The 23,043-nt window shown below is 45.9% G+C and overlaps 4 protein-coding genes across 5 annotated transcripts; 1 reads left to right on the forward strand and 3 right to left on the reverse strand.

Moving 5' to 3' along the window:
• The first annotated feature begins 554 nt into the window (after positions 1-554).
• On the forward strand, positions 555-9,387 carry LOC4331372 (zinc finger CCCH domain-containing protein 44). 2 transcript variants are annotated; one of them, NM_001417160.1, is made up of 12 exons: positions 555-1,120; positions 1,222-1,301; positions 1,883-2,067; positions 2,471-3,428; positions 3,499-3,626; positions 4,059-4,118; positions 4,221-4,271; positions 4,375-4,445; positions 4,784-4,929; positions 5,098-7,815; positions 7,915-8,051; positions 8,137-9,387. In NM_001417160.1, exons 1-12 carry the CDS (start codon positions 726-728, stop codon positions 8,632-8,634), a joined length of 5,427 nt encoding a protein of 1,808 aa, NP_001404089.1. In that variant the 5' UTR covers positions 555-725; the 3' UTR covers positions 8,635-9,387. The 2 variants fall into 2 exon arrangements, with proteins under 2 accessions (NP_001404089.1, NP_001404090.1); NM_001417161.1 differs by having other exon boundaries at positions 7,918-8,051.
• A 180-nt stretch (positions 9,388-9,567) lies between these two features.
• On the reverse strand, positions 9,568-13,677 carry LOC4331373 (transmembrane and coiled-coil domain-containing protein 4). The gene is made up of 15 exons (NM_001417162.1): positions 13,353-13,677; positions 13,184-13,265; positions 12,565-12,993; positions 12,254-12,419; positions 11,999-12,151; positions 11,562-11,659; positions 11,356-11,447; positions 11,164-11,234; positions 10,956-11,091; positions 10,653-10,712; positions 10,492-10,574; positions 10,318-10,394; positions 10,106-10,176; positions 9,959-10,016; positions 9,568-9,874 (listed from the first exon to the last, which is right to left on the reverse strand). The coding sequence occupies exons 1-15, from the start codon at positions 13,610-13,612 to the stop codon at positions 9,725-9,727; spliced, it is 1,986 nt and encodes a 661-aa protein (NP_001404091.1). The 5' UTR covers positions 13,613-13,677; the 3' UTR covers positions 9,568-9,724.
• Positions 13,678-14,665: 988 nt separating this feature from the next.
• Positions 14,666-16,572, reverse strand: LOC9270922 (cytochrome P450 84A1). The gene is made up of 2 exons (XM_026024141.2): positions 15,531-16,572; positions 14,666-15,455 (listed from the first exon to the last, which is right to left on the reverse strand). The coding sequence occupies exons 1-2, from the start codon at positions 16,455-16,457 to the stop codon at positions 14,823-14,825; spliced, it is 1,560 nt and encodes a 519-aa protein (XP_025879926.1). The 5' UTR covers positions 16,458-16,572; the 3' UTR covers positions 14,666-14,822.
• Positions 16,573-20,997: 4,425 nt separating this feature from the next.
• LOC4331375 (salt tolerance receptor-like cytoplasmic kinase 1) lies at positions 20,998-22,773 on the reverse strand. Its single transcript, XM_015773503.3, has 2 exons — positions 22,212-22,773; positions 20,998-22,118 (listed from the first exon to the last, which is right to left on the reverse strand). The coding sequence occupies exons 1-2, from the start codon at positions 22,588-22,590 to the stop codon at positions 21,466-21,468; spliced, it is 1,032 nt and encodes a 343-aa protein (XP_015628989.1). The 5' UTR covers positions 22,591-22,773; the 3' UTR covers positions 20,998-21,465.
• Between the last annotated feature and the right edge of the window lie 270 nt (positions 22,774-23,043).

Below are 23,043 nucleotides of genomic sequence, written 5' to 3' on the forward strand. Positions count from 1 at the left end.
ATGCCCTCAAGCATCTCATCTTGTGTAGTGCTCTGTGTTTCCAAGCCAAAGCCGCTTGGGTGGGTCAAAAGGCGCATATATGAATACGAGGGAGAGGGAACAGTGTGGGCTCGCGTTTCGTTGCGGCCCAGTAGTACGCAAACACAAGCGCAAAAGCGCCGCCCCGCAGCGTAGCGTTGGAGCGTGCGTGCGTCTTTATGAAGCGCACCTAACCAACCAGCCAACGCCGTCCCAGTCCACCTCTCCAACCGCACCAACACAACACAACACAAGACAACACAAGTGCAGGGGCCAAACCGCCAAATTACCCCCCCCCCCTCCCCATCAAGTACTACGAGTACAGGAGCAGCCACTGACTAACCTGACCTGACCGCCGCATGTGTTGTCACCTCCCCTTGCGTGTGCGACCTGCACCTCCTGCAGAGGAGAGGCAGGCGTGGCTGCCTTCCTTTTTCCCCAAAACCCCCTCGCAAAACCCGGAATTACTACTACTAGTATTCATTTATTGTATTTTATGTGATTCCCACTAGACTAGTAGTAGTATTCCACTCTCTCTCTCTCTTCTGGTCTCCTCCTCCTCTCCCCCGTCGCTCTCTCTCTTGTTCCCCTCTCACACGCTTGACGCGGCCCATAGGAAGGGGGGGAGGAGGAGGAGGAGGAGGTGGCGACCGACCGCCGGATTGGACCGCCTCCGCGACGACCGCCGCTGAACCCATCGCCGATCCATGGAGGGAGCAGCCGCCGCCGCCGGCGGCGGGGAGATGCTATCCCCAGGTGAGGCGGACTGGCCTCCCGAGCTGCGGCTCCCACCGCCGCCCCCGCCCTCCGCCGCATCGGAGGGGGAGCCGCCGCCCGCGCGGGCCGCGGTGGGGATGGATGACTCGCAGTTCCTCGGATCGATCATCGGCTTGCCCGCCCAGCCGCCGCAGGCCACGGCCGAGGCGCTCGCGGTGGTCGGGGTCAAGAGGAGGAGAGGGAGGCCGCCGAAGAAGAGGGACGGGGCGGCGGCGGCGACGGCGGTTGTTCCCGCGGCGAGGCCTGCGAGGAGGAGGGAGGACGAGGAGGAGGTCGTCTGCTTCATCTGCTTCGACGGGGGCAACCTCGTCGTGTGCGATCGGAGGTGGGTGGGTGGGTTGGGTGGGTGGATTGCTGCTTGCGTTTTTTTGGATACCTCGGAAAAATTCAACTGAGACGCGCGCCTGTGTTTTTGCCTCCATGTAGGGGATGCCCTAAGGTCTACCATCCGGCCTGCATCAAGCGCGATGAGGCATTCTTCCAATCTCGCAGCAAGTGGAATTGCGGTGAGCTCATCCTGCTCGCCATTGTTTTGCTCTCCTGCTGCTCACTGCTAACTAGCAAGCTGAGCATAAATGTGCTAACATATTTATTGGCTCGTTGTTACCAATAATAGCCAAAGGCACCAGATGGAAAAATGAAGGTGGATAATAATAGATAACTCGCACGCGTGTTTGCCGTGTAGCTTGGGGGAGATGATTCGCCGCCCAATCAGTGTTAGAATCGATTAGAGCTGTCAGATGCGCGCCTTGAGAACTGCTCTAGCTAGCTTTGCATGCTACACTGCTGTTGCTGTCTTATTGTGGGATGCTAGAAGAAACACTACCTTTTCATGATTGAATGAACAAGGTTCTTCCTCATCCGAGAAATCATGGACTGATATTTCACATAAATCCAAATCCGAGAGCAAAAGGGGAAAAATGATCTTATTATTATTTCCAAACTTTTGCTCATGATGGTTCTTTTAATGGCTTCCATAGTTTTGCAGTAAAGTTTTGGTAGTATCTACAATTTCGCATAGGGAAAATTATAGACTCCGCAATTGACGAAAACATACTAAAATTGCACTTCTGACATTTTGCGCCAGGTTGGCACATATGCAGCAGCTGTGAAAAGGCAGTGCACTACATGTGCTATACGTGTACATACTCCCTTTGCAAAGTATGCATCAAGCAAGGTAAATTTTTCAGTGTCAGGGGGACCAAGGGCTTCTGCGATACCTGTTATTCAACTATACTGTTGATAGAATCCAAAGATGAAGGTGATACAAAGGTATGCCTATTACCAACCACAAAAATATTCTGCTTTTTTTTTCTCAAAACATCTGTTTTTGGTCATTCCTTCTTCGGAAGAAATTGTATGCGGCATGTATATTGCGCGGCCTCCTTTAATCGTAACCCCCCTCCTCCTCCCCTCCCCTTAAAAAAAGAGGAAATAATTACACACACAAAATAACAACAGCAACATGTTAGCACACTACATGATTTGTGCGGTTGCACTATTTGAAAGTGATTTTGATATCAGGTCCTGTTCAAGTTGCATCTTTGCTCAAGCTCTGCTATATGTTTCCTTCGATTTCATGTTCTTGCATCTCAGCTTTTTCACAGTTTATAGCTTTGCGCTTCAAATTCTAAAAGTTTCACGCCTTTTCATGTGTGTGTTGAGTTCATTGCAGATTGTTGTTGATTTTGATGATCAAAATAGTTGGGAATACCTGTTCAAGCTATATTGGGTGGATCTGAAAGGGAAGCTTTCATTAACATTGGAAGAACTAACTAGCGCCAAGGCTCGATGGAATGCACCTACTACTTACACTAGGAAAGAAAAGGATGAGTCATCTGATGACCTTTATGATGCTAATAATGACGATGATGCTGGTTCTGACTGCTCCTCAGGAAAGCGAAAGAGAAATTCTTCGAGAAAAAAGGGTCGAAAACGTCGGAAACCAAATTCTGATTGTAGCATTGCCACAAAAAAGGTTGAGACTGTTACTAGAGATGATGGAACCCTGCCCAACAAGGTACCAACTGAAGAGGCGTCCTTGCCGGTAGACACCAAATGGGCTTCGCCAGAGCTACTGGAGTTTGTAGGGCACATGAGAGATGGCGATCAATCTTTTATTTCCCAGTTTGATGTTCAGGCTCTTTTGCTTGACTATATAAAACAGAACAACCTCCGTGACCCTCAAAGAAAGAGTCAAATTATCTGTGACTCAAGGCTTCACCGTTTATTCAGGAAAACACGCGTCGCTCATTTTGAGATGTTGAAGCTTTTGGAGATGCACTTTATTGTAAGTGAGCCTTCTGCAGTAAATGATGGTAGCCAAGGGATTATCAATCCTGATTCAGCTCAAATAGATCATGCCAGTGGATATAATGACATGGCAGCAAAGTTCTCTCCTGATAGGAGACGAAGGATGCATAGAAAGATGGAAAGAGAACCACAGGCTAATCCTGAAGATTACGCAGCAATTGATATGCATAATATTAACCTAATTTACCTGCGCCGTAGCTTGATGGAGGATCTTATTGATGATCCCACATTGTCAGACAAAATTTCTGGTGCTTTTGTCAGGATAAGAATTTCGGGACTTGGTCAGAAGCAAGATATGTATCGTCTGGTGAAAGTTGTCGGTAAGATATTTAACCTCTAACATCTATCTATACAGTTATTCATTTAATTGAATATAAGTTTTTTGTGCAGGGACACATAAGGTTTCAGAAAAATACAGCATCGGGAAGAAGATGACAAATTTTGCACTTGAGATAATGAACTTAAACAAAAAGGAGATTATCACGATGGACACAGTATCAAATCAGGATTTTACAGAGGTCAAGTCTTTTATTTTGTTCTCTTCTCTCAATGAATGTCATATAGCACTTCTGGTGTCTATGTTGGAACATGAATTGATATGCAATTTCATTCCTTATTTTACAATTTTGTGTTGTTTGCAGTGAAGATAATTAAGCTAACTTCTACTTTTTTTATAATAATAACATATATATTTTGATGGCGCATATTGATTTATTTATTACAAATGCTAAGATTATTGGAAATATGGGACTTTCCCTCTCTCAGCCTTTGAAGAAAAGGATTTGTGTTATATGTGCCTCATCGTTTCTTGCATATCAGAAATTCTCTTTCGGTCTGTGGGGTATAATATTTGGTTTTGTGTGTTCTAAATGTGCATCTAGCTGAGCTACCATTGGATTTCCTTGTCATCTCCTTCTGGCTCAATGGATTGTTCATATTTATTTGTGTAGGAGGAATGCAAGCGCCTAAGGCAGAGCATGAAGTATGATCTAATTAGCCGACTGAAAGTGGTACTGCTAGATGAAATTAAACACCCAATGATCTAATTGATTTTCATGTTAACAAGATATGTATAGGTTTGATCTGTGTTATATTCTGTCTTGTTAATTCAGGGTGATATCCAAGAGAAAGCCAAGATCTTCCAATTTGTAAGAGTGAATGATGTGAGCACAATCCTACTAAAGGAAAATTATGTTTCTAGCTTTTCCATTAATATTTGTTTTCTTCAAAAGATATATTTATCTGCTACTGTTTAAATTCTTACAGTGGTTTGAAAACGAAAAGCAGAAGCTGTGCCATCTTCGTGACCGTGCAAGTGAAACTGGGCGTAGAAAGGAATATCCTTTTTGACCTTTATTATCATCTGCTACTTTTGCATTTCTTACTTCGTCTGGGTTTTTTTCTTTGGCTGGCTAGGCGTGGTGTTTCTCTTCGAAGAGTCCAAACCATATAATTGAAGATTCTTAAAAAGTTTTTAGTGTTGAGGAACTCTTTTAACATACACAGATCATTCATAATCTGTTACGAAAATCTTGGGCCGGCTGGCCTTTTATTTTGTTGTTTTTCTGTTTGTTATGGAGAAGGCAGAGAGACCTCTTCGTTCTGCCCATGTTAGGACACTATTTGAGCCAAGCAGCTTGAGTTTGCTTGTTTTTTATCCTTAACTGCATCTTACGCTTAGAGAATGTGTGGAAAAGCTTCAGCTTCTCAACACTCCTGAGGAAAGAGCACGCAGAATTAATGAAGTTCTTGACGTGCATGTTGACTCGCATATGGATCCTGATTATGAATCTGATGATGAATTTGGCAACAAGAAAGCTGGTACTTTTATCCTTGAGATGTTAATGCTCTAAAATTTTGAATATTATGCTGCAGTTAGTCATCTGGCATCTGTAGGATAGTAACTTCTTGCACTAGTTTATATTTATTGCAGTTTTTAGCATTAAACACATTTAACGTTTGGTAACATTGGTTATTTGCTATGTGCAGTTGAACGTAGTGTAAATTGGGCAAGATCAGATCCGTTCGTTTCACCCGTTAAAGTTAAATATTCGAACAGTTCACAAAAGAATGGTGATGCTACCCGCCATCTCAAAAACCTGTCTAAACAAAATACAGAGCGTAAATCAGGAGCAGCAAGAAACTTTGAGAATTCCCATTCACCAGTTGGTATGGATATTCCAAAATCTGGCACTAATGTAAAGAGTACCAGGTGTGAAACTACGTCACCTTCATCTCATGGGGTTGTATCAAGTGACATGGAACCAGAAAAAGTCTGGCACTACAAGGATCCTTCTGGAAATGTTCAGGGCCCATTTACTCTTGTGCAGCTATCCAAATGGACAAGTTACTTCCCACGTGATATGAGAGTATGGCTTACATTTGAGAGTGAAGAGAGATCATTGCTGTTGACTGAAGTGCTCTCAAAGCAACCAAAAGATTTTGGTCAACCTGCATCTGTTACTACAAGTAGTAAGTCGACAGTAGCAGACACTGGACAAAACAGAAACACTGAAATTGTTGATCTCAACAAAGCTCCTTCTCCTGTTGGTTATAGTATGCTTAATTCTTTTGAAACCACTGTTCAGTCTACTAAGCATTCTGCTCCAGAAAGGGAAAGCGTGAACTCTTTAGATGACAGGTTATCACACTCGACTGACTCAGTTCCACCAAAGGACGCTAACGCTTCAAATAGTCAAGCAATGTGTCAGATCAAGCATTCAGGCTCTCTTCCATCTCCTGGAAGTCCACATCAACGATCAGACTTGCACCATGATGAAGTACAGGGAGGACGCTCTGGTGAATGGAACAATCAACACAACAGTGAACTGTGGAGTCCATCCATGCCGCAGACAAGTTCTAGTGCACACAGTAACGTGGAATCTCATCACGATCATTATCCTTCGTGGTCACAGGTTCAACATGATCCTAAAAATAGTTTACAAGCAGGTTCTGGGAAGGATCTGAATTCGAGGTATGATATTGCGCAGAAACTTCCTAGTCAACGGATCACGAGAGATGTTCCCAGCCCTGTATTTGCCTGGAGTCCATCTGAGTCCAGGACTGCTTCCAGTCAACATGAAGGTTCTTGCTTGAGTTCAACAACCAATCTATGCACTCATGATGAACTTCATTCTTCAATTGCTTCTGCAAAGGCTAAAAGCTTTGCTCCAGCAACTCCTGTTGAAGACAGAGGTTCAAGCTCACCCTCTGGTATGCTGAGTCTCTCGGAAAGAGCACCAATCTGCAGTCCACAGTCAGCTCCTTCTGCGTCTGCTTCTGATACATGCAAGATGGAGGAGAACATGAATCAACAAAAAACACTTGAAGCTGATATATCAAACACGTCAGTTAATCAGTCTCCACAGTCTAAGATTCTCCCTGAATCTTCTCCTGATAACCAAGATGCTGAACATGAATATCGTAGTCCACCTCCAATATCTGAGAGTAAAGAGTTATCCCCACAGTCAAGGACTACCCCTGGATCTTCTCCTGATAACCAAGATACTGAACGTGAATATCCTAGCCCGCCTCCAATATCTGGGAGTAAAGAGATATCCCCACAGTCAAGGACTATCCTTGAATCTTCTCCTGATAACCAAGATAATGGACATGAATATCCTAGTCCACCTCCGATACCGGAGAGTATAGAGCTATCTCCGCATTCTAAGGCTCTCCCTGAATCTTCTCCTGATAACCAAGATATTGAACCTGAATGCCCTAGTCCACCTCAAATACCCGAGAGTAAAGAGCTATCTCGGCAGTCTAAGATTCTCCCTGAATCATCTCCTGGTAACCAAGATATTGAACCTGAATGCCCTAGTCCACCGCAAATACCTGAGAGTAAAGAGCTATCTCAGCAGTCTAAGATTCTCCCTGAATCCTCTCCTGATAACCACGATATTAAATGTGAATATTCCAGTCCAACTCCGATACCCGAGAGTAAAGAGCTATCTCTGCAGTCTAAGATTCTCCCTGAATCTTCTTCTGATAACCAAGATATTAAGTGTGAAGATCCTAGCCCAACTCCGATATCTAAGAGTAAAGAGGTGTCTCCGCAATCTAAGATTCTCTCTGAATCTTATCTTGATAACCAAGATGTTGAACGTGAGTGTCCTAGTTCCATTCTGATAACTGAGAGTAAAGAGCTTGCTGTGGACCTCCCTGGATCAATATCATTAGCACCTGAAAAAACAGCTTCTACTGATGTAGGTGAAAACTCTTCACTTGCTTTTATTTTTCCAAAATCTACTCTGGCTGGGGATGATGCTTTGAAATCAGTATTTGATATGGCAAAGGCGCATTTAGAATGTGAAGATTCAAAGGTTAAAGAAGAACTGTATGTTGAATCAACTGTTGTTATAAGAGATGACATGGTTGTTAATCCTGCCTCTGGAGTTGAGTCCATAGACATGTCTGAAAATCTCTTGGAATCTTTGATGGAGCAAAGTTGTGGAACTTTTTACATGGATGGTACAACAGCCTTAGAAGGTTTTCTGTCTGGTTCAACGAAGGAAGAACCGCAATGTTCTAGCCCCATTGCTTTATCCACATGCTCTAGCCCCATTGCATTATCCCCTTGGGGTGAACATGGCTACTATCAAGGAGATTCTGTTGGTTCTTCTTTATGGGGTGTCCAGGACGATGATCCAATCGGTAATATTTGGCCATTATCCTCACAAGCACCGGCTCTCCAGTATTCATCTGGTTAGTCTGTTGATGTTTAGCATGCATCCATTAGTCCTAAACAGTTTGTGGTGTTTAGCTTACACCTACTAATTTTGCATTGTAAAATTCTCTCTCCAGCAGGTAGCACTGCTCATTTTATTGATGAAGCAACTGTCACCCATGGAAATAATGGAGTTGTTCTAAGTAGCACGCCAGGGGAGGAGGTGGGTTTACCAAACTCAGGTGTTTGCACAGATTGGGGATTGGTTGAGCAGGTAATGATATTCCAACATCATGTCAGCCTTTGACATTTGCTTTGTGTATGACATTCCATTTGACATTGGGTTCTCACTACAATAGGTGAATCCAGAAACAAATGATGCATCGGTATCAATGATAGACAAGAACTCAGGATTAGTAGATTCTCAACCATCAGCAAATGATGGCTCAGATGTGGGTACTGCACGGAACACTAACCATAATACTAACTTGTCCCTCAACCATGAAACAGCGGTACCCTTGAGTAGAAGTTCTGGAGAAGCATCAAGAAAACACGGATTTATTACTGACTTGAATGTTGCTACTTCAGAGGAGGCGTTAGGGAACACCAAGAACTGGAATCCATATGCTGGTAATGCTAATCGGGGCAGCCAGCGGAATCATCACCGTGACAGGTACTCTCAAATAAGCGAATCTTGGCTTCTTAGCTCAAACTACTCTAGGAGTAGGTCTGATGGATTTGGCACTGGTGGATCGTCGAGATCAACCCCAAGGGGACAAACTCAGAGGGGGATATGTAAATTTCATGAGAATGGCTACTGCAGGAAGGGTGCATCTTGTAACTACCTGCACCCCTGATCTCTGCAATAGATAACGAGGGTTTGCATTCTTTGCCCATATCTTTTGACTTTTTTGTATAGCCTAATTACAGTGGTAGTCAACATAGAGCCTACACAACCTTTTCTTGGTTTCATTCAACCGTAGCAAGGACGGAGTATATGTCTAGCTCTAGCATAGGAGGATGACTGAATGTACTGCCCAAGCAGATTCCACTCTTTTGGGGACACGGCCTATTTTCGTTTTGCTTGGTTCAATTGAACTGCATCTGTGTATCCCTATCCCTATTGTTCCCCGCTTTTGTTTCTTCGAGGCCTGAGGCCTGACCCGCATCCGCCAGATGTATCGGAAAATAGCGATATGTAACCCATCGGTTTAGTTTCTGATTTGTCTTATGTTGACAGAATGTATTCGGTATTAGTACACTGGGTTAGGATAGTTATTTAGCATTTTGACTAGTTATAAATGATACTACTACTTAACAGTATACATGATGTGATTGTGATATTAACATGCTGATACTGTGCACCGAAATTTGGTAGAGGATGGCTTGTCGAAGGTCAGATATACAACAGTACAAGTTAGGCAGCTGATTACTGAATTTGTATTAAGGGACTTGTGGAATAGTTTATCGGTTGTCGTCATTACTCCTGTATCCAGTGTCCATTTCGTGGCTCTCTTGTAGCCAGATCCATTTTGTGTCTCTCCTGTATCCATTTCCATTCTCAATGGACAGTTGTGCGGCAACGTACCACTGCTGTACTATTTTGTTTTCTTTTTTGAGCGAAATCACTGCCGTACTAAATGTATTTGCAATAAGGTAGCGTTCTCTTTGGGCCTTTTCTGGTCTAAATTCCTGATTTGGCCCAGATACAGTTGGGTCTAAGTTTAACCATAAGCATCTCTCTTCAAGCCAAGGAACGGAATCGCGATTCACGAACACAGATTGTTTGACACGGCCAGAAACAGCAAGCCTCACCAACCAGACACATTCGCCTCAGGCTGAGACTGGTTTACAGTTTGAACGAGTTAGTCTGTTACATTTGGTTGTATATATAGTCTGTTACATTTGGTTGTCTACATACGATTTTCATCGAATCCTGCCCACACGTTACTGTGCAACTGTTCCATCTGTTTCTTCGTTGGCTGCGCTCAGGGGAACAAAAACCGGATAGTAGGTATTTAGTTCAAGATGCTCCAGTATCTGTTGTGCTGCCGACAGGTAAGACGAATGGCCATCGACAAGCTCCGTAACATCGACCTGTAAATTGCATTGTACACAAAGACGTGTAAAAGATAGATGAAAATCACGTAAGAACACAAGAATGGCACCCCAGATGCTTACATTTTCAACACCAGGGACATCAATGGCCTGGATGCCAGCCAACCCTTGTGTTAGCAGACTGCACGAGAAGATTACTTAAGTCATAGCTCACATGGGGGAATGGTGATATGAGCTTTCTAGGAGCTCTGAAATCATAAATCTGTTTACCTCGCACGAAAAGTAACACCAAGAATCCAGTCATCTGTGGAGTACACATTCACAAATCTTCCAGCAACCATCTGCCATGAGGACAAGTGAGTGAATTAAGCGCCGAGGGAAGAAGCTGGGATAAAATGAACAGCAACTTCACTGTTTCTTGTTGTTACGTTGCACCATTCCTACAGAGATAATAGAGAAAAAAATGATTTCATCGCCATTACCTTCCTTGCAGCCTCCCACCGCTCGCCTTTCACAGAAACTGGAGCACCAAGAAGAACCACCCTCTCAACAAGTCCCTCTGGTTGCAAACAAGAGATGGAGATGGTTAAAACTGATAATTTGCCACCAAGAAAGGAAAATCTTATGGATGAAGGAGATGGTTACAGAACAGGTACCATTATCACTCGATAAAGCAAGTTCCTGTAAACACTTAAATATAACACGTGCACCTAGTGAAAACCCAATGAGAGTCACAGGCCTGGGAAAAAATTGGCATTAGGGGGGCATATTTCTGAGCGGCCAACATCGCTAATGAAATAAATGCATATGGAGTTACCTATTTCCTTGCAATCCCTTGAGAAGCACTTCAGCAAGCATTTTTCCTGCCTTATCTGATCTGAGAAGATACAGTTGATTTTGATTGGCTAAGTTAACAAATTGCTAGGATGTCTTTAACTGCAATATATGTACTGTGGGATATATACATTAAAAGTTTGTCTAAATGTTACGTCATAATCTTCATAAATTTGAATACACAAACTTATGTGTCGATCAACAGAAGAATACCAATACTGTAGATAGTCAGTGTGCACTGCAACTCTGCAAGCAACATAAGAGAAATGGGAGAGTTTGCAATTACCTGTCAATAGCAACAGACCATTTACTATCAATAAAGTCTGTAGCCGCAAGCAGTGTAGCTGGCCATGCAAATGCTGCAAGAAGACCACTTAATACGGTTCTCATTGCACCTTGCTTCATCAATTCCATAGCAAGTCCTGAATCATAAATAACAGTGTAAATTAGAAGTTTTTGCTGATAGTGTAAATGGGCAAAACTACAAATATTACTTGATGTCAGCCAATCCTGTATTGCTGTACTCACTGCAATTATATGCTTAGACTCCCATTGAAGGATGTACCTGCCAGACATTATTCAACTCTTGAAATTATATTTTTAAGGATGCTCTTAGCTGGTAACACATGACAAAGTACTAGAATAGTGATCAGCAAAAAGAACATGTCAAAAAAACCACTCTATACCTCTCTAGGTTATCCTGCCATCCTTCCCAAGGTCTACAAAAGTCATCCTCATCAAAAGCAAATCCGGAAATTAAGATGCCAACTGCAAGCCGCTGAAAGTGTTGAGAACATTTAACCAGACCAGATCAGTTTGACTACTAAAAGGGTGAACAAAAATCTAGTAGAATGAAATTTGTTGTGACATCAGAAAGAGAAAAGGAACTCACACCCTGATTATGGTTTTCACCAATAGGTTTGAACTCAAATTCTTTCACGCTCCCAATTCTTCTGGCCATTTTGCTCCCCGTCAAGCCAGCTCCAGCAGCTAATTGAAAAATATCATTTCAAAGGATAAGCATGAATAAATAGAAAATTTCCACACCACAACTATTCTCATTACGCTTTCATCCATATGTTTCTCACAATTTTGGGTCATACATTGTATAAGTCTTATCCTTCTTCTGGTAATCCATCGAACTATTATCTAATTGTAAAATGCACCCCTAAAAGTGTTGTGTGCATATTCTTGGGTAAGTTCACTAAACAATATTGCAACCCTCATGACAAAAGGAAAGGGAGACTGCAGCTGATAGTAATGTAGCATGACGAAACGAAAGCTCAAAACAACATCACCAGAAGGGTTTTGAAGAACATGTAGACACACCTCCAAATGATGCAGCAACTGCCACAGAGCCAGCAACAGATCCTGCAGCGGTAGCCATAGCAGCAAATCCGCTAGCTCCTATAACAGGGACAAGTGTGCCCAGGGTTGGAGCAAGAGCACCAAACCCTGCAGCAATTGCTGGAGCAGCTAAACCTGTCAAGTTGGAAGAGAATATCAACCGTTTAGAGTAATATGAGCGACAGAAACTAGTTCAGATGTTCAGCGTCCAGCAGAATTTCTGAAGTTTTTTCATACCCCCAGTAATAGCCAACAGTGCTCCTCCAGTCAAAGCAGCTGCACCAATTATTCCTCCACGCTTCCATTTTTCCCATTTACTTTTGGGTGATGCGCTTTCTTGTGATTGTTCTTGTTCTTTCGCTGCTGCCATGGCAGAGCATGCAACCATAACCTCAATTGCTTCCTGCAGCGAAAAAGCATGGTTGGTGACAAATTTGGTGAAACATGAAAAACATTGGGGGTTCTTTTTTCTTTAATTGCCTTAGGATATTGTTTGGTACCCATAGTGATTACTCTGCTGAATCCAAAAAAGTTTAGTCTGTACAAACCATTTTGATCCACTTCACATCAAGCCATGTAGATAGCAGCCGAAGAGCAACACGATGCCGAGCATCATAACCCTTTCTGAAGCGGGTTGATTTTCTGTCCTCTTCCTCTTGTGATACAGGTTTATCAGCAACACAAGCCGAGAGAAGAGCAAACAGCAATGCCATCTTCCGGTGATTGTTAGCAGGAATATCATCTAAGGTCAATTTATTGATTCCTAACTGGTCATCATGAGAGCTTTCCCCTGGGGATTTATCTGTTCCAGAGCTGCTAGGCAAAGCATCTTGATCCCCACCTTTAATTGTGTTACCCACTTCACTGTCATTGCCCAAACTCATTACCATCACATCAACTCCTTTTGCCAAGGCAAGCTCCTGAACGGATCTGTCTGAGGAGCTTTCGCCATCTTCTTCGAATATTATCCTTAGAAACTACAAAATGAGAGTGATATGAGATGCTACGAAAACACAAATTTCACTGGTCAAGCACACGCGGAAATTGAAGTTGAACAGTCTTGTAGGCATATAATCAAACACCTAAGCCCCAAACCATCACTGCAACACTGACCAAAACGCACGGCCAATTACAATACGAGGGCAGAAAATGCAGTGAGTGCCGTACCGCGCCGATGTGATGCTTGGCCTCGGACGACGCCGCCGTCTCCTCCAGCCCCGACCACGCCTTGGGATCGATCTCCAGGAACCTAGCAGAGCCCCCCGATCGCCAAGTAAAGCGGAAGCATTCATCTCAAACCCCCCAAATTTACAAGCGGAGAGGAGCGAGAAAACACCTGAAGACGGGGCGGAGGAGGCCGTGGGAGTCGTGTGTCCAGAGGTCGGCGTCGGCGCCGGCGCCGGAGTTGGAGGAGGAGGAGGAGCTGCCGCCGCCGCCGCCGCTGCTGGTGCTGGTGCGCCCCTGTTCCTCGTCGTCGTCGTCGTGGTGGTGGTGGGCGCCGAGGAGGACGGACTGGTGGATCTGGGCCTGGCGGAGCGCGAGCGCCAGCAGCGCCCCCGCCGCGTAGCGCTGCGTCGGCGTCAGCGTCGTGGCCATCGCCGGCGATCGATTCAGGTGCAGGGTTTACGCCTAGGCCTACCCTTGGGTTGGTCGCCTCGGCTGGCTTCCGTTGGACGGCGTCGAGGCGGTTTCTTTCGTGCCAAACTCGGTCAAATTTTGGTTGGGGGAGACTGGAGAGCAGCAGCACACACCTCCCAAATGAGCAGCATGCTGCACTAGAAATTTTTCCAAAATTTTTTACTCTTTCCGTCTTAAAATAAGTACAGCTTTATAAAATATTATTTATATTCAGCGTTTATCTTATTTAAATTTTTCTTTATCTTTTATGATTAATATTTTTTTGTTACTATTAGATTATAAAACATAAATAATATTTTATATGTGACTGTTTTTTTATAATTTATTTTTATAAATTTTTGGAATAAGACGAACGTTCATACGGATATTTACGTTTGTACTTATTTATTTACGTTTGTACTTATTTTTAACGGAGGTAGTATATTCCATTTCAAAAGTAGACATAGATTTCTTCCAGAAGAACACGTCGACCTGGCACGTGTAACCACGGTCCACGGAGTGCTTCAGATTTTGTTTTAAAATATAATCGATTTTTAAATAATAAAAGCATCTCACTTAATGTAACATTAAGATAATATAATTGTCGAATAGCATTCCAAATCTCTACATAATTAAAATGCACGTAATCAAACTATTCATACATACTCGAAGATTAAAAAAAGAAATAAGGGCTTCAAAGACCATCATTCTTTTAAGGGAAAGGATTTTATATGTGGGTTTTTAATGATGTAAAACCCCATGTTTACGATGAAAAAATATCGGAATCAACTGTAAAAATAATCCTAAGATTAAATTATGGATGTGGCTACTAAGCTGAAGAGCAGCTTTACGACCATATCGACGCCCATGTCTAGGGTAAAGAATTCTTTGACCATATTGTCACGCCCGCTAGATCTCGTGAATCAAGAAGCTTCTACAGATAATGTAGCCAATGTGCAACTATAAAAAATAATGAGAAAAAAAATATTCTATTTGAATTCTAGGACGAATTTTTTTCGAAATGACAGAAAATTTCAGCCGAAATCCACATCCAAATATTATTTATATATTTAATTATCCATAAGCACACATGATGCATACGATGTCCACACCAGATTACACGCTCACACTGTCACAGTCACACTTCGAGCTGCGTTGCGCATCTCTCGCGCCAAATCGAGAACGCGCGTCACATCGGGCAGGTGAGCCGGGGCGTCGGCACGGCGCGGAGCCTCGCGGCGCGCGGCGCGGTGAGGCCGAAGCCGTCCGCCATGTCGAGCTCCTCCGGCGCCACGCCGCCCGGCGGCGCCCACCCGAACGCGTGGACGAGGCGCGCGACGACGAGCTCCAGCTCGTACATCCCGAGCACGATGGCGGGGCACGCCCTCCGCCCCGACCCGAACGGCAGGAGCTCGAAGCATCCGCCCCTGAGGTCCATCCCCGCCGCCTCGCCGCCCGCCATGAACCTCGCCGGCCGGAACGCGCCGGCGTCGCCCTTCCACGCGCCGGCGTCGCGGCCGACGCTCCACACGTTGACCACCACGCGGGCGCCCCTCGGCACGGAGTACCCGCCGACGACGCAGTCCGCCGCCGCCTCGTGGAGGAGCAGCGGGATCGGCGGGTGGAGACGCAGCGTCTCCATGGCGACGCACCTGAGGAAGGGGAGCTTCTCCAGGTCGCCCTCCTCCACGCCGCGCCCGAGCCCCACCACGTCGGCGAGCTCCGCCTGCAGCCGCCGGAGATCGCCGGGGCTGTGCAGCAACTCCGCCATCGCCCACTCGATCGCCGACGCCACCGTCTCCGTCCCGCCGAAGACGAAGTCCTGCACTTGTCGTCGCCAACTCCATCAAGCAACGCGACGTGCATGCCATGGCAGTGGTGTCAGAATGGCACGTACCATTATGATGGCCTTGATGTTGTCGCGCGTCAGCCGGAGCGTGCCCTGCAGCTCGCCGCCGCCGCCGGTTTGGTCTCGTCCGGCCTCGTCGAGGAACGCGAGCATGTCGTCCACCATGTCGGCGTCCTCGTCGCCGGCGGGGTTGCTGACGTGCTCGTCGATGATCCTGTCGATGACGCTGTCGAGGGCGGCGCGCGCCGCGCGGAGCCGTCGGTTGATGCCGTGCGGGTCGAGCCACGCGAGCCAGGGGATGAAGTCCCCGACGTTGAACGCGCCGAACAGCTTGGAGAACTCCTGCAGGAGAACCTCCAGCTCGCCGTGGCCGCCGCCGTCGCGCGTGCCGAAGGCGGCGCGAAAGATGACGTCCTTGGTGAGCCCGAAGATGAGCTCACCGAGGTCGACGGCCTCGCCGGCTCTCCTGGCAATGGCGCCGACCAGCTTGGCCGACTCGTCGCGGACGGCGCGCCACGACTGGGCGCGCCGCCGGCTGAAGAGCCGCACGGCGCTGAGCTTGCGCACCTGTCGCCAGAAGTGGCCGTAGTGGGAGAAGGCCATGTCGGCGCGGCCGTAGGTGAGGTAGGCGATGGCGATGCTCGCCGGCCGGTTGGAGAAGTCGCCGTCCTGGACCTGGAGCACCTCGCGCGCGTGCTCCGGGCTCGACACCACCACCATGTGGACGCGGCCGAGGCGGAGGTGCAGCAACCCGCCGTACCTGGCCGCCATGGCCGCCAGCCCGCGGTGCGTCAGCTGGTCCATCATGAGCATGTTTCCGATGATCGGCAGCGGCCGCGGACCCGGCGGCAGCGGCGGCGCCCCACGGCGTGCGCGCCGCCGCAGGTGCAGCAATGCGAACGCCATGGAGGCCAGGACGAGCCATAGAACAAGCCACGGGTCCATCAGCAAGTACTCTGCCACGCCGTTCGCCATTGTTGCAGCTTGATCGGAATGTGATCGAAGCTGGTGAGAAATGGGAGAGGGGCAATGCGCCTATTTATATAGGTAGAAATTTCGTAGTATAAATTGCTCAACGAAAGTTTGGGGAAGATTATTTCATTCCTGGATCATTTCTTCCGGGTTTCTTGGCAAAAGGATCAGTTCATCTCTGTTATTTTTTTCATCCTTGGATTAGTGGTTAGATCAGTTCTTTATTTTCTCCTTAGATTAGTGACTTAAAAGCAACTGTTATTTATTTTTCTCCTCAGATTAGGATAAAAAACATCAGTTCCTCTCTTTTTTTTCTCCTTAATTTAATTATCAAAAGCATCAGCTCTAAATGTGCTAGATGATACAATAACGGGCACCAGAAATCAGGGATGAGATATCAACAGCCTGCAATTCTCTGAGCTGGAATCCTGCATGCAGTTACAAATTCATGTCCACCATGCCACATCAAGAACTTTTGGAGCTAGTGTTGTTAGATAGCCTGGCACTCAAAGAGGAAAAATGGTTACGAGGTTATATTGAGATTATAAGGTTGTATCCGACTTAATTTTAGCAGATACGCTGATTCCTACTCCCTCCATTTTCTTTAGTATATAATGCCGTTGATTTTTAGACATATATTTGATCATTCATGTTATTTAGAAAATATGCTAACATCATTTATTTTATTATTAAAGTTACTTTAAATACAGTTTATATTTTTGCATATTAGCATATTTGTTTTAAATAAGACGAATGGACATATATGTTTAAAAGTAAACAATACTATGTATTTAAAATGGAGATAGTATTAAAGAGTATGTTCATGCAAGGTTCAGATAACCTTGTCTGTGGATTTATTACAACCGGGAAAAAACAGCAATAATTTCTATATTCATGGAACTGATTAAAAACTCTCAATCTAAGGATAACCAGCTTAAACCTGCAAATTGAACTGAAATTTACAATTATAATCTAACCCGATTTTACGCCATACACTTCATATCCAATTAATATGCCGCTTTACACATATACATACTGAAGCATATGTGGTATACAGTATACTTCATATGTACTAAAAAAACATTTTCAAAGAAATATTCAGGAATTTAATTTATTTAGGATTAGAAAGGGAAAACATTATTAGGTATTTCATATTTGAGACCACTTTAACTCAAGAGGAAATATAACATTTTTAGCACAATGAAAATATGCACGGTTGAAGAAGGACACCCAGCCACCAAACAAATAATTCAGTTGTTGTGGGAGTGAATGAAATACTTAAAGGGAGGTGTAGGATCATCCAACTTCAATTATCCTACCTGAAACTAAACAGAAAGTACATACACATTAAATTCTCTTGGATCCAAAACAGAGCAAATGAATACAAATAAAATATCAACTACAACACAGTAATATGCGCAAGATCAGCAAATAAAATCATGAATTTAGTGATTAAACATGCAAAGAGATGTACAGTGGTTACCATAGCCTTAAGAGCAAATAGAATGGCAAATTATACCAAACTTAATCAGCAATACAATATGAAATTGACGGATCAAACATTGGTGGGTATACGTTCTAACTTGATTAAGATACAAAATTTATCTTGGTTTTTGTTAGCACGTTTTTTAAACTGATAAACGGTACATTTTATGCGGAAATTTTTATATGGAAGTTGTTTTTAGAAATATCAAATAAATATGTTTTCCAAGTTTGTAATAATTATAACCCAATTAATCATACGCTAACGACTTTCTGGTTTTACATACCTGCACTTCATCTTCGTCTTGAACAGACTCAAACACAACTTTGAAAACAAGAAACGAGTTGGCGAAAGAATACAACAATGCACGACCGATGAAGAAGTTGGTAGTATATATAGTGAGGGGTAATGGGCTGGTTATGGTTGTGTGGAGAGAACATCTTCATCTTACAAGTGTGTACGTCATGTTCATCTCGAAATGCCTAAATTATAATTGACGTGCCATGTAATACCATGTGGTATGTGACCTAACAACACGTAAACCGCACGTTTTAGGTCAAAAGTGTACCGGGTTTGGTTCACTAGGTTGTTTTGAGTCGAAATTGTACATGTGCATGTAGGATTAGTTTGTTACGATATCTAGTGGTTTTCTACTCATTACATATTGTAATGAATGAATAACTATCAATTTATAAATGGTAGAAACTATATCCGTTTAGACACATACTGTATTTTGACCTGTTCAATGATGTGGATCAGATGTACTTGGCATAAGGTTTAGTTTGCTTTGTGCCCATGTCAATATCTAACCACATAGACATAGACATAGCCACCTCCCCAGATAGCAAACCGCAGACCACAACTCCCTTCAATCACAAACCAACCTAAGCCAACTGGTTAATCAATTTCGGCCCAAGAAAGAAGGGGTGCCTATCTGAATGAGTTAGGACATGGGCCAACTGATTGGTTCGAACGAACTTACGGGCCCAAACGAAAAGAACAGGGCTTCGTGGCGGCCCGTAAGCCAGCGCACGATGCTGAGGAATCGAATTGAGACTCGAGAGATGTTCTCTCGCGAGGTGGAGCTTGCGTGCTTTCTCGATCGAACTGGATATCCATTGCCACCGGAGAGAGAGAGAGAGAGAGAGAGAGAGAGACCAACCGCTGTGTGCTGCATGCGTGCTGGGCTGAATGGACTGGTTGCTGATTGGCATTATTTTTTTTTTGGCAAATTGCAAACTGTCAAGCTAAGCTAAGCTAAGCTTAGCGCCATGAATCAATCAACGCATGTGCTGCTGCATACGAATGGCCATGCTGATTCACCCAATCACCGCCACATGGTGCGATCATTTCATCACAGCACAGAGATCCCAACGACACATCGTGCACACCCGTTTGGCCACGGAAGCAGTGCCAGATTGGAATGGATCATGTACATGGATGGACAAGTTGGCATTATCCTGTTCTAACTTCCTAGCAGCTGATTGATTCGAACACCAACATTCTCTCTGGCTACGCACAACCACGGAGCGATCGATTTCCTCTCACATGTGCATCCCTATGCATGCTCTTCTCCTCCATGACCATGCATGTGTAAAAAATGGCAGAGATCTTAGAGAGAGAGGCAACTTGCACTTCTCTGTTCTACAAGTTGTAGTTCAGAAAATGGCACGCACTTGCTTCAGAAAAAGCCGAGGAGATAGTTAAAGCAGAAAGCTGTTAGCATTACCAAAAGCAAACAGCGCAATTGCACTAATGAAAGAGGCTAGCCGCAACCATCTGATTAAAGATAAGTCTAAACTCTAAAGCCATTCCCCCCCAAGATCAAATTATTGCTGCACTGAAGATTTGAGGTTTTGGACCAAAGTACAAATACAATATAGAAAGAGTGTGTTTTGCCTTGTTGGCATGAATAAAGATTTGCAACGAAGAAGCAGTCCCTCCTCCATTCAGAGAGAAAGCCAATTTGGTCGTTGTGCGCCAATTCATCCATAATCCATTCATCAGAGAGAGCAGAGTGGTTGAGACGTAAGTAAGCGAAATCTAGCCAAGTTCTATATTTTTGTCATACTCCCCTGTCATGCTCATGCGGTCCTCACACCCAAGCACATAAGCACAAATTGTTTCAATGCCACAAACATTCAGAAATGCAATTCAAGTACTAGTTTTATACTAGTATAAATACTTGAAGATTCGATGTGCCAACGTCATGACAGGATACGGACGCCGCCCAAGAGACAAAGCAAAGCAGCACTGGCCTACAGCATCTGCTTATTTTCAAACATCTCCCATCATGTGATTAATTAAGCAGGATTGGATGATATTATAGACGGTATTTATACATTGGATTCTAGCTAGCTAAAGTTCTATGTGCCATGGCCTGACCGCGAGAGAGGTCGCTGCTGAAAGAGATGTGGCGGCAATTTTCTGGTGGTTTGGCTGTGCAATCAACGACCGGGACGCCTCACCGGCGCCCTGCCTCGCCGAGAGCTACACATACTTACCTCCTCTATTCTCCTCTCCTCTTCCCCGCCGTCCATCCGTCCCGTCGGCCTTCGGCGCCCAGAACAGTTCGTCCTTGGATGTACAAGCTTACTGTTCATTGTCAATGTGAATTTTTCGCGAATGCGTAAACGGGTTACACATTTAGTATATTAGAAGATGGCAGAGTTTAGTTGCATGATGCAACCGGCCAGACGGGCATGGCCAGAGGACATCATTGTCTATGTGAATTGTGATGGATTATGAGATTTTGTTCAGGAACAAGTTAATATAAGCCCGGTCTCTTTCTGGAGGAAGATGACAGTACGGCGGTTTGTGGGTGATGAAGAATACGCCACTGGATTGGTGGAGCTATAGCTAGTGCCTAGCATTCGATGAGTCGTTGGCGTTGGCCAAGCACAGCTTTCCGTCAGAAAAAAGTCCAGTTATTTCAGAGTGATAACGCCATTGACAGACATGGTACTGAATGATGATACTACTACTCAATTGTGGAGTGCTATGTAAGCAATTAATGAGTTGGCAACATATATAGTACAATCATCAAGAAATAAAAGAAAATGAGAGAATTGGAAACATATGATTCTCTGAACAAATGTATTTACAGATTTTGTGCACGTTTATTTTACGTGCTGGTGCTTGCTGAAGCAGGAAGAAGGCGTGCAAAAAACATCTAAAAATTTAATATGCATGCAGTGGATGTGGATTGAATCCTCTCTTACAGTTGCTGCATGCACTTGTGTGCCAACGACCTAGTAGAAGATGAACAACAATGATCGGGATCGGCCACCAAAATACTATGAAAAAACTGCACAAACATCCTCCAAAAAGTCCTTGTCCGAACCAAACCCTCGATCGTTGCTTGCTTGGTTGCTTTTGAATTTTGATACGCTTCGTCTCTATTGCTTTCTTGCTCCTCACCAACCCAATCGCGGCAAGGGGTTCCACGCGCGGGAGCAGCATCCAATCCTACGGTCCTGATACTTGCCACGTCATATCTAACCATCCTACGGCGCACAACATTGCACGTCACCGTCCGGCCTTTTGCGCGGGCTTCTCCAGGGTCCGTACAACGTCGGCCATCGACGGGCGGAGGCTCGGGTTGTCGCCGATGCACGCCGCCGCCAGCGCCGCCACGGTCGCCGCCTCGGCGGCGTTGTACTGGCACCCTAGCCTCTCGTCGACGAGCTTCTCCACGTCGCCGGCGGCGGCGCCCTTGAGCTTGGGCGCGACGGCCGCCGTCAGCAGCATGCCGTCGCGGAACGCCTGCGTGCCGGTGAGCAGCTCGAGCAGCAGCACGCCGAAGCTGTAGACATCGCTCTTCTTGGTGACCACGCCGGAGCGGAGGTAGTGCGGGTCGACGTAGCCCGGCGAGCCGAGCACGGCGAGCGCCGACGGACGCGGGCGCGGGCAGTGGACGGCCGCCGAGAACCCCGCGCGCGCCGAGCCGAAGTCGCAGAGCCTCGCGCCCATGGCGGCGTCGAGCAGGACGTTGGACGACTTGACGTCGCCGTGCACCACCTGCGGCTCGCACCGGTCGTGCAGGTACTCGAGCGCCCGCGCCACCTGCAGCGCCACCGCCACCCGCCGCGCCCACGGCATCGCGCCGCCGCCGCCGCCGCCGTGGAGCTGTTCGTGCAGGTTCCCGTTCGGCGCGAACTCCAGCACCAGCACGCCCTCGTCTGCATGCGTCGACGTCACAGATTGTCAGTGAGGTCGACATGGTCGCCGGCGACGTACGGACGCCTAGCTTACAGAGCGAGCGAGTGCTATACCTCGCTGGTCGCAGAACGCGAGGAGGCGGACGATGTGGGGGTGGCGGACGCGGAGGAGGGCGTCGAGCTCCTGGCGGAAGGCGCGCTGGAGGCGCTCGCTGCTGCGGTGGACCTTGACGGCCGCGAGGGAGCCGGCGACGCGGCCGAGGTAGACGGTGCTGAAGCCGCCCTCGCCGACGACGGCCGACGTGAACCCACGCGTCATGGCCTCCACCTGCGCCCACGACAGCTGCCTCGCGGACGACGTGGCCGCCGCGTTCTTGGCGCCGGCGGCTGCCTGCTGATGGTCCGCGATGGCATCGCCGGCGAACCGGCCGGGGGCGGTGGCGACGCCGCCGCCGCAGCAGAGCAGCCTGTGCCGGTGCCGGTGCAGCAACATCTTCTCCTCGCTTCGCTTGGTTTCGTTTGTTCCCGGCAAAAGCGGGTTTCCCTCCGCGAGACGCGTGTTGCTTTTTTGGGCCGCATCGTCTGGTGTTCGTATATATAGCCGCTTCAAGTTCAGGTGCACCAAATTAATTTCAGATTTAGCAGTAGCAGCTATTAAAAAAAACAAAACAAAACATGCATGTTTTGAATAAACAAAGGCGATTTTAGTGTACATAATTTCATCGTGAGTGACATGTTTATTTTTTTCCCCTTTTCTTATTATTAATCTTGTATATGATTGACAATATAAATTCCTCGTTCTGGAGAAGAGCAGGCATAACATAACTGTGGGTGACGTACTCACACGACGACTACTGCAGCACTCACCAGCAGATTCGCTTAATTAGCATTTTTGCCAGCGAGCTCCATCGAATCAGTTAGAAACCACGTCGTCGTCAGTTGGATC

The sequence above is a fragment of the Oryza sativa genome, chromosome 3 (genome assembly GCF_034140825.1).
Source record: "Oryza sativa Japonica Group chromosome 3, ASM3414082v1".
NCBI lineage: Eukaryota > Viridiplantae > Streptophyta > Magnoliopsida > Poales > Poaceae > Oryza > Oryza sativa.

Excerpts from the sequence above, each read along its gene's own strand:
- LOC4331372 (NM_001417160.1), top strand. The coding sequence starts at position 726 with ATGGAGGGAGCAGCCGCCGCCGCCGGCGGCGGGGAGATGCTATCCCCA. Across the intron at positions 2,068-2,470 it reads AAGATGAAGGTGATACAAAG|ATTGTTGTTGATTTTGATGA; the intron begins GTATGCCTATTA and ends AGTTCATTGCAG. Across the intron at positions 4,930-5,097 it reads ATTTGGCAACAAGAAAGCTG|TTGAACGTAGTGTAAATTGG; the intron begins GTACTTTTATCC and ends TGCTATGTGCAG.
- LOC4331373 (NM_001417162.1), bottom strand. The coding sequence starts at position 13,612 with ATGGCCACGACGCTGACGCCGACGCAGCGCTACGCGGCGGGGGCGCTG. Across the intron at positions 11,448-11,561 it reads GTGAAAACCATAATCAGGGT|CGGCTTGCAGTTGGCATCTT; the intron begins GTGAGTTCCTTT and ends CAACACTTTCAG. Across the intron at positions 10,575-10,652 it reads AAGGGATTGCAAGGAAATAG|GCCTGTGACTCTCATTGGGT; the intron begins GTAACTCCATAT and ends ATTTTTTCCCAG.
- LOC9270922 (XM_026024141.2), bottom strand. The coding sequence starts at position 16,457 with ATGGCGAACGGCGTGGCAGAGTACTTGCTGATGGACCCGTGGCTTGTT. Across the intron at positions 15,456-15,530 it reads ACATCAAGGCCATCATAATG|GACTTCGTCTTCGGCGGGAC; the intron begins GTACGTGCCATT and ends CGACAAGTGCAG.
- LOC4331375 (XM_015773503.3), bottom strand. The coding sequence starts at position 22,590 with ATGTTGCTGCACCGGCACCGGCACAGGCTGCTCTGCTGCGGCGGCGGC. Across the intron at positions 22,119-22,211 it reads CGCGTTCTGCGACCAGCGAG|ACGAGGGCGTGCTGGTGCTG; the intron begins GTATAGCACTCG and ends CGACGCATGCAG.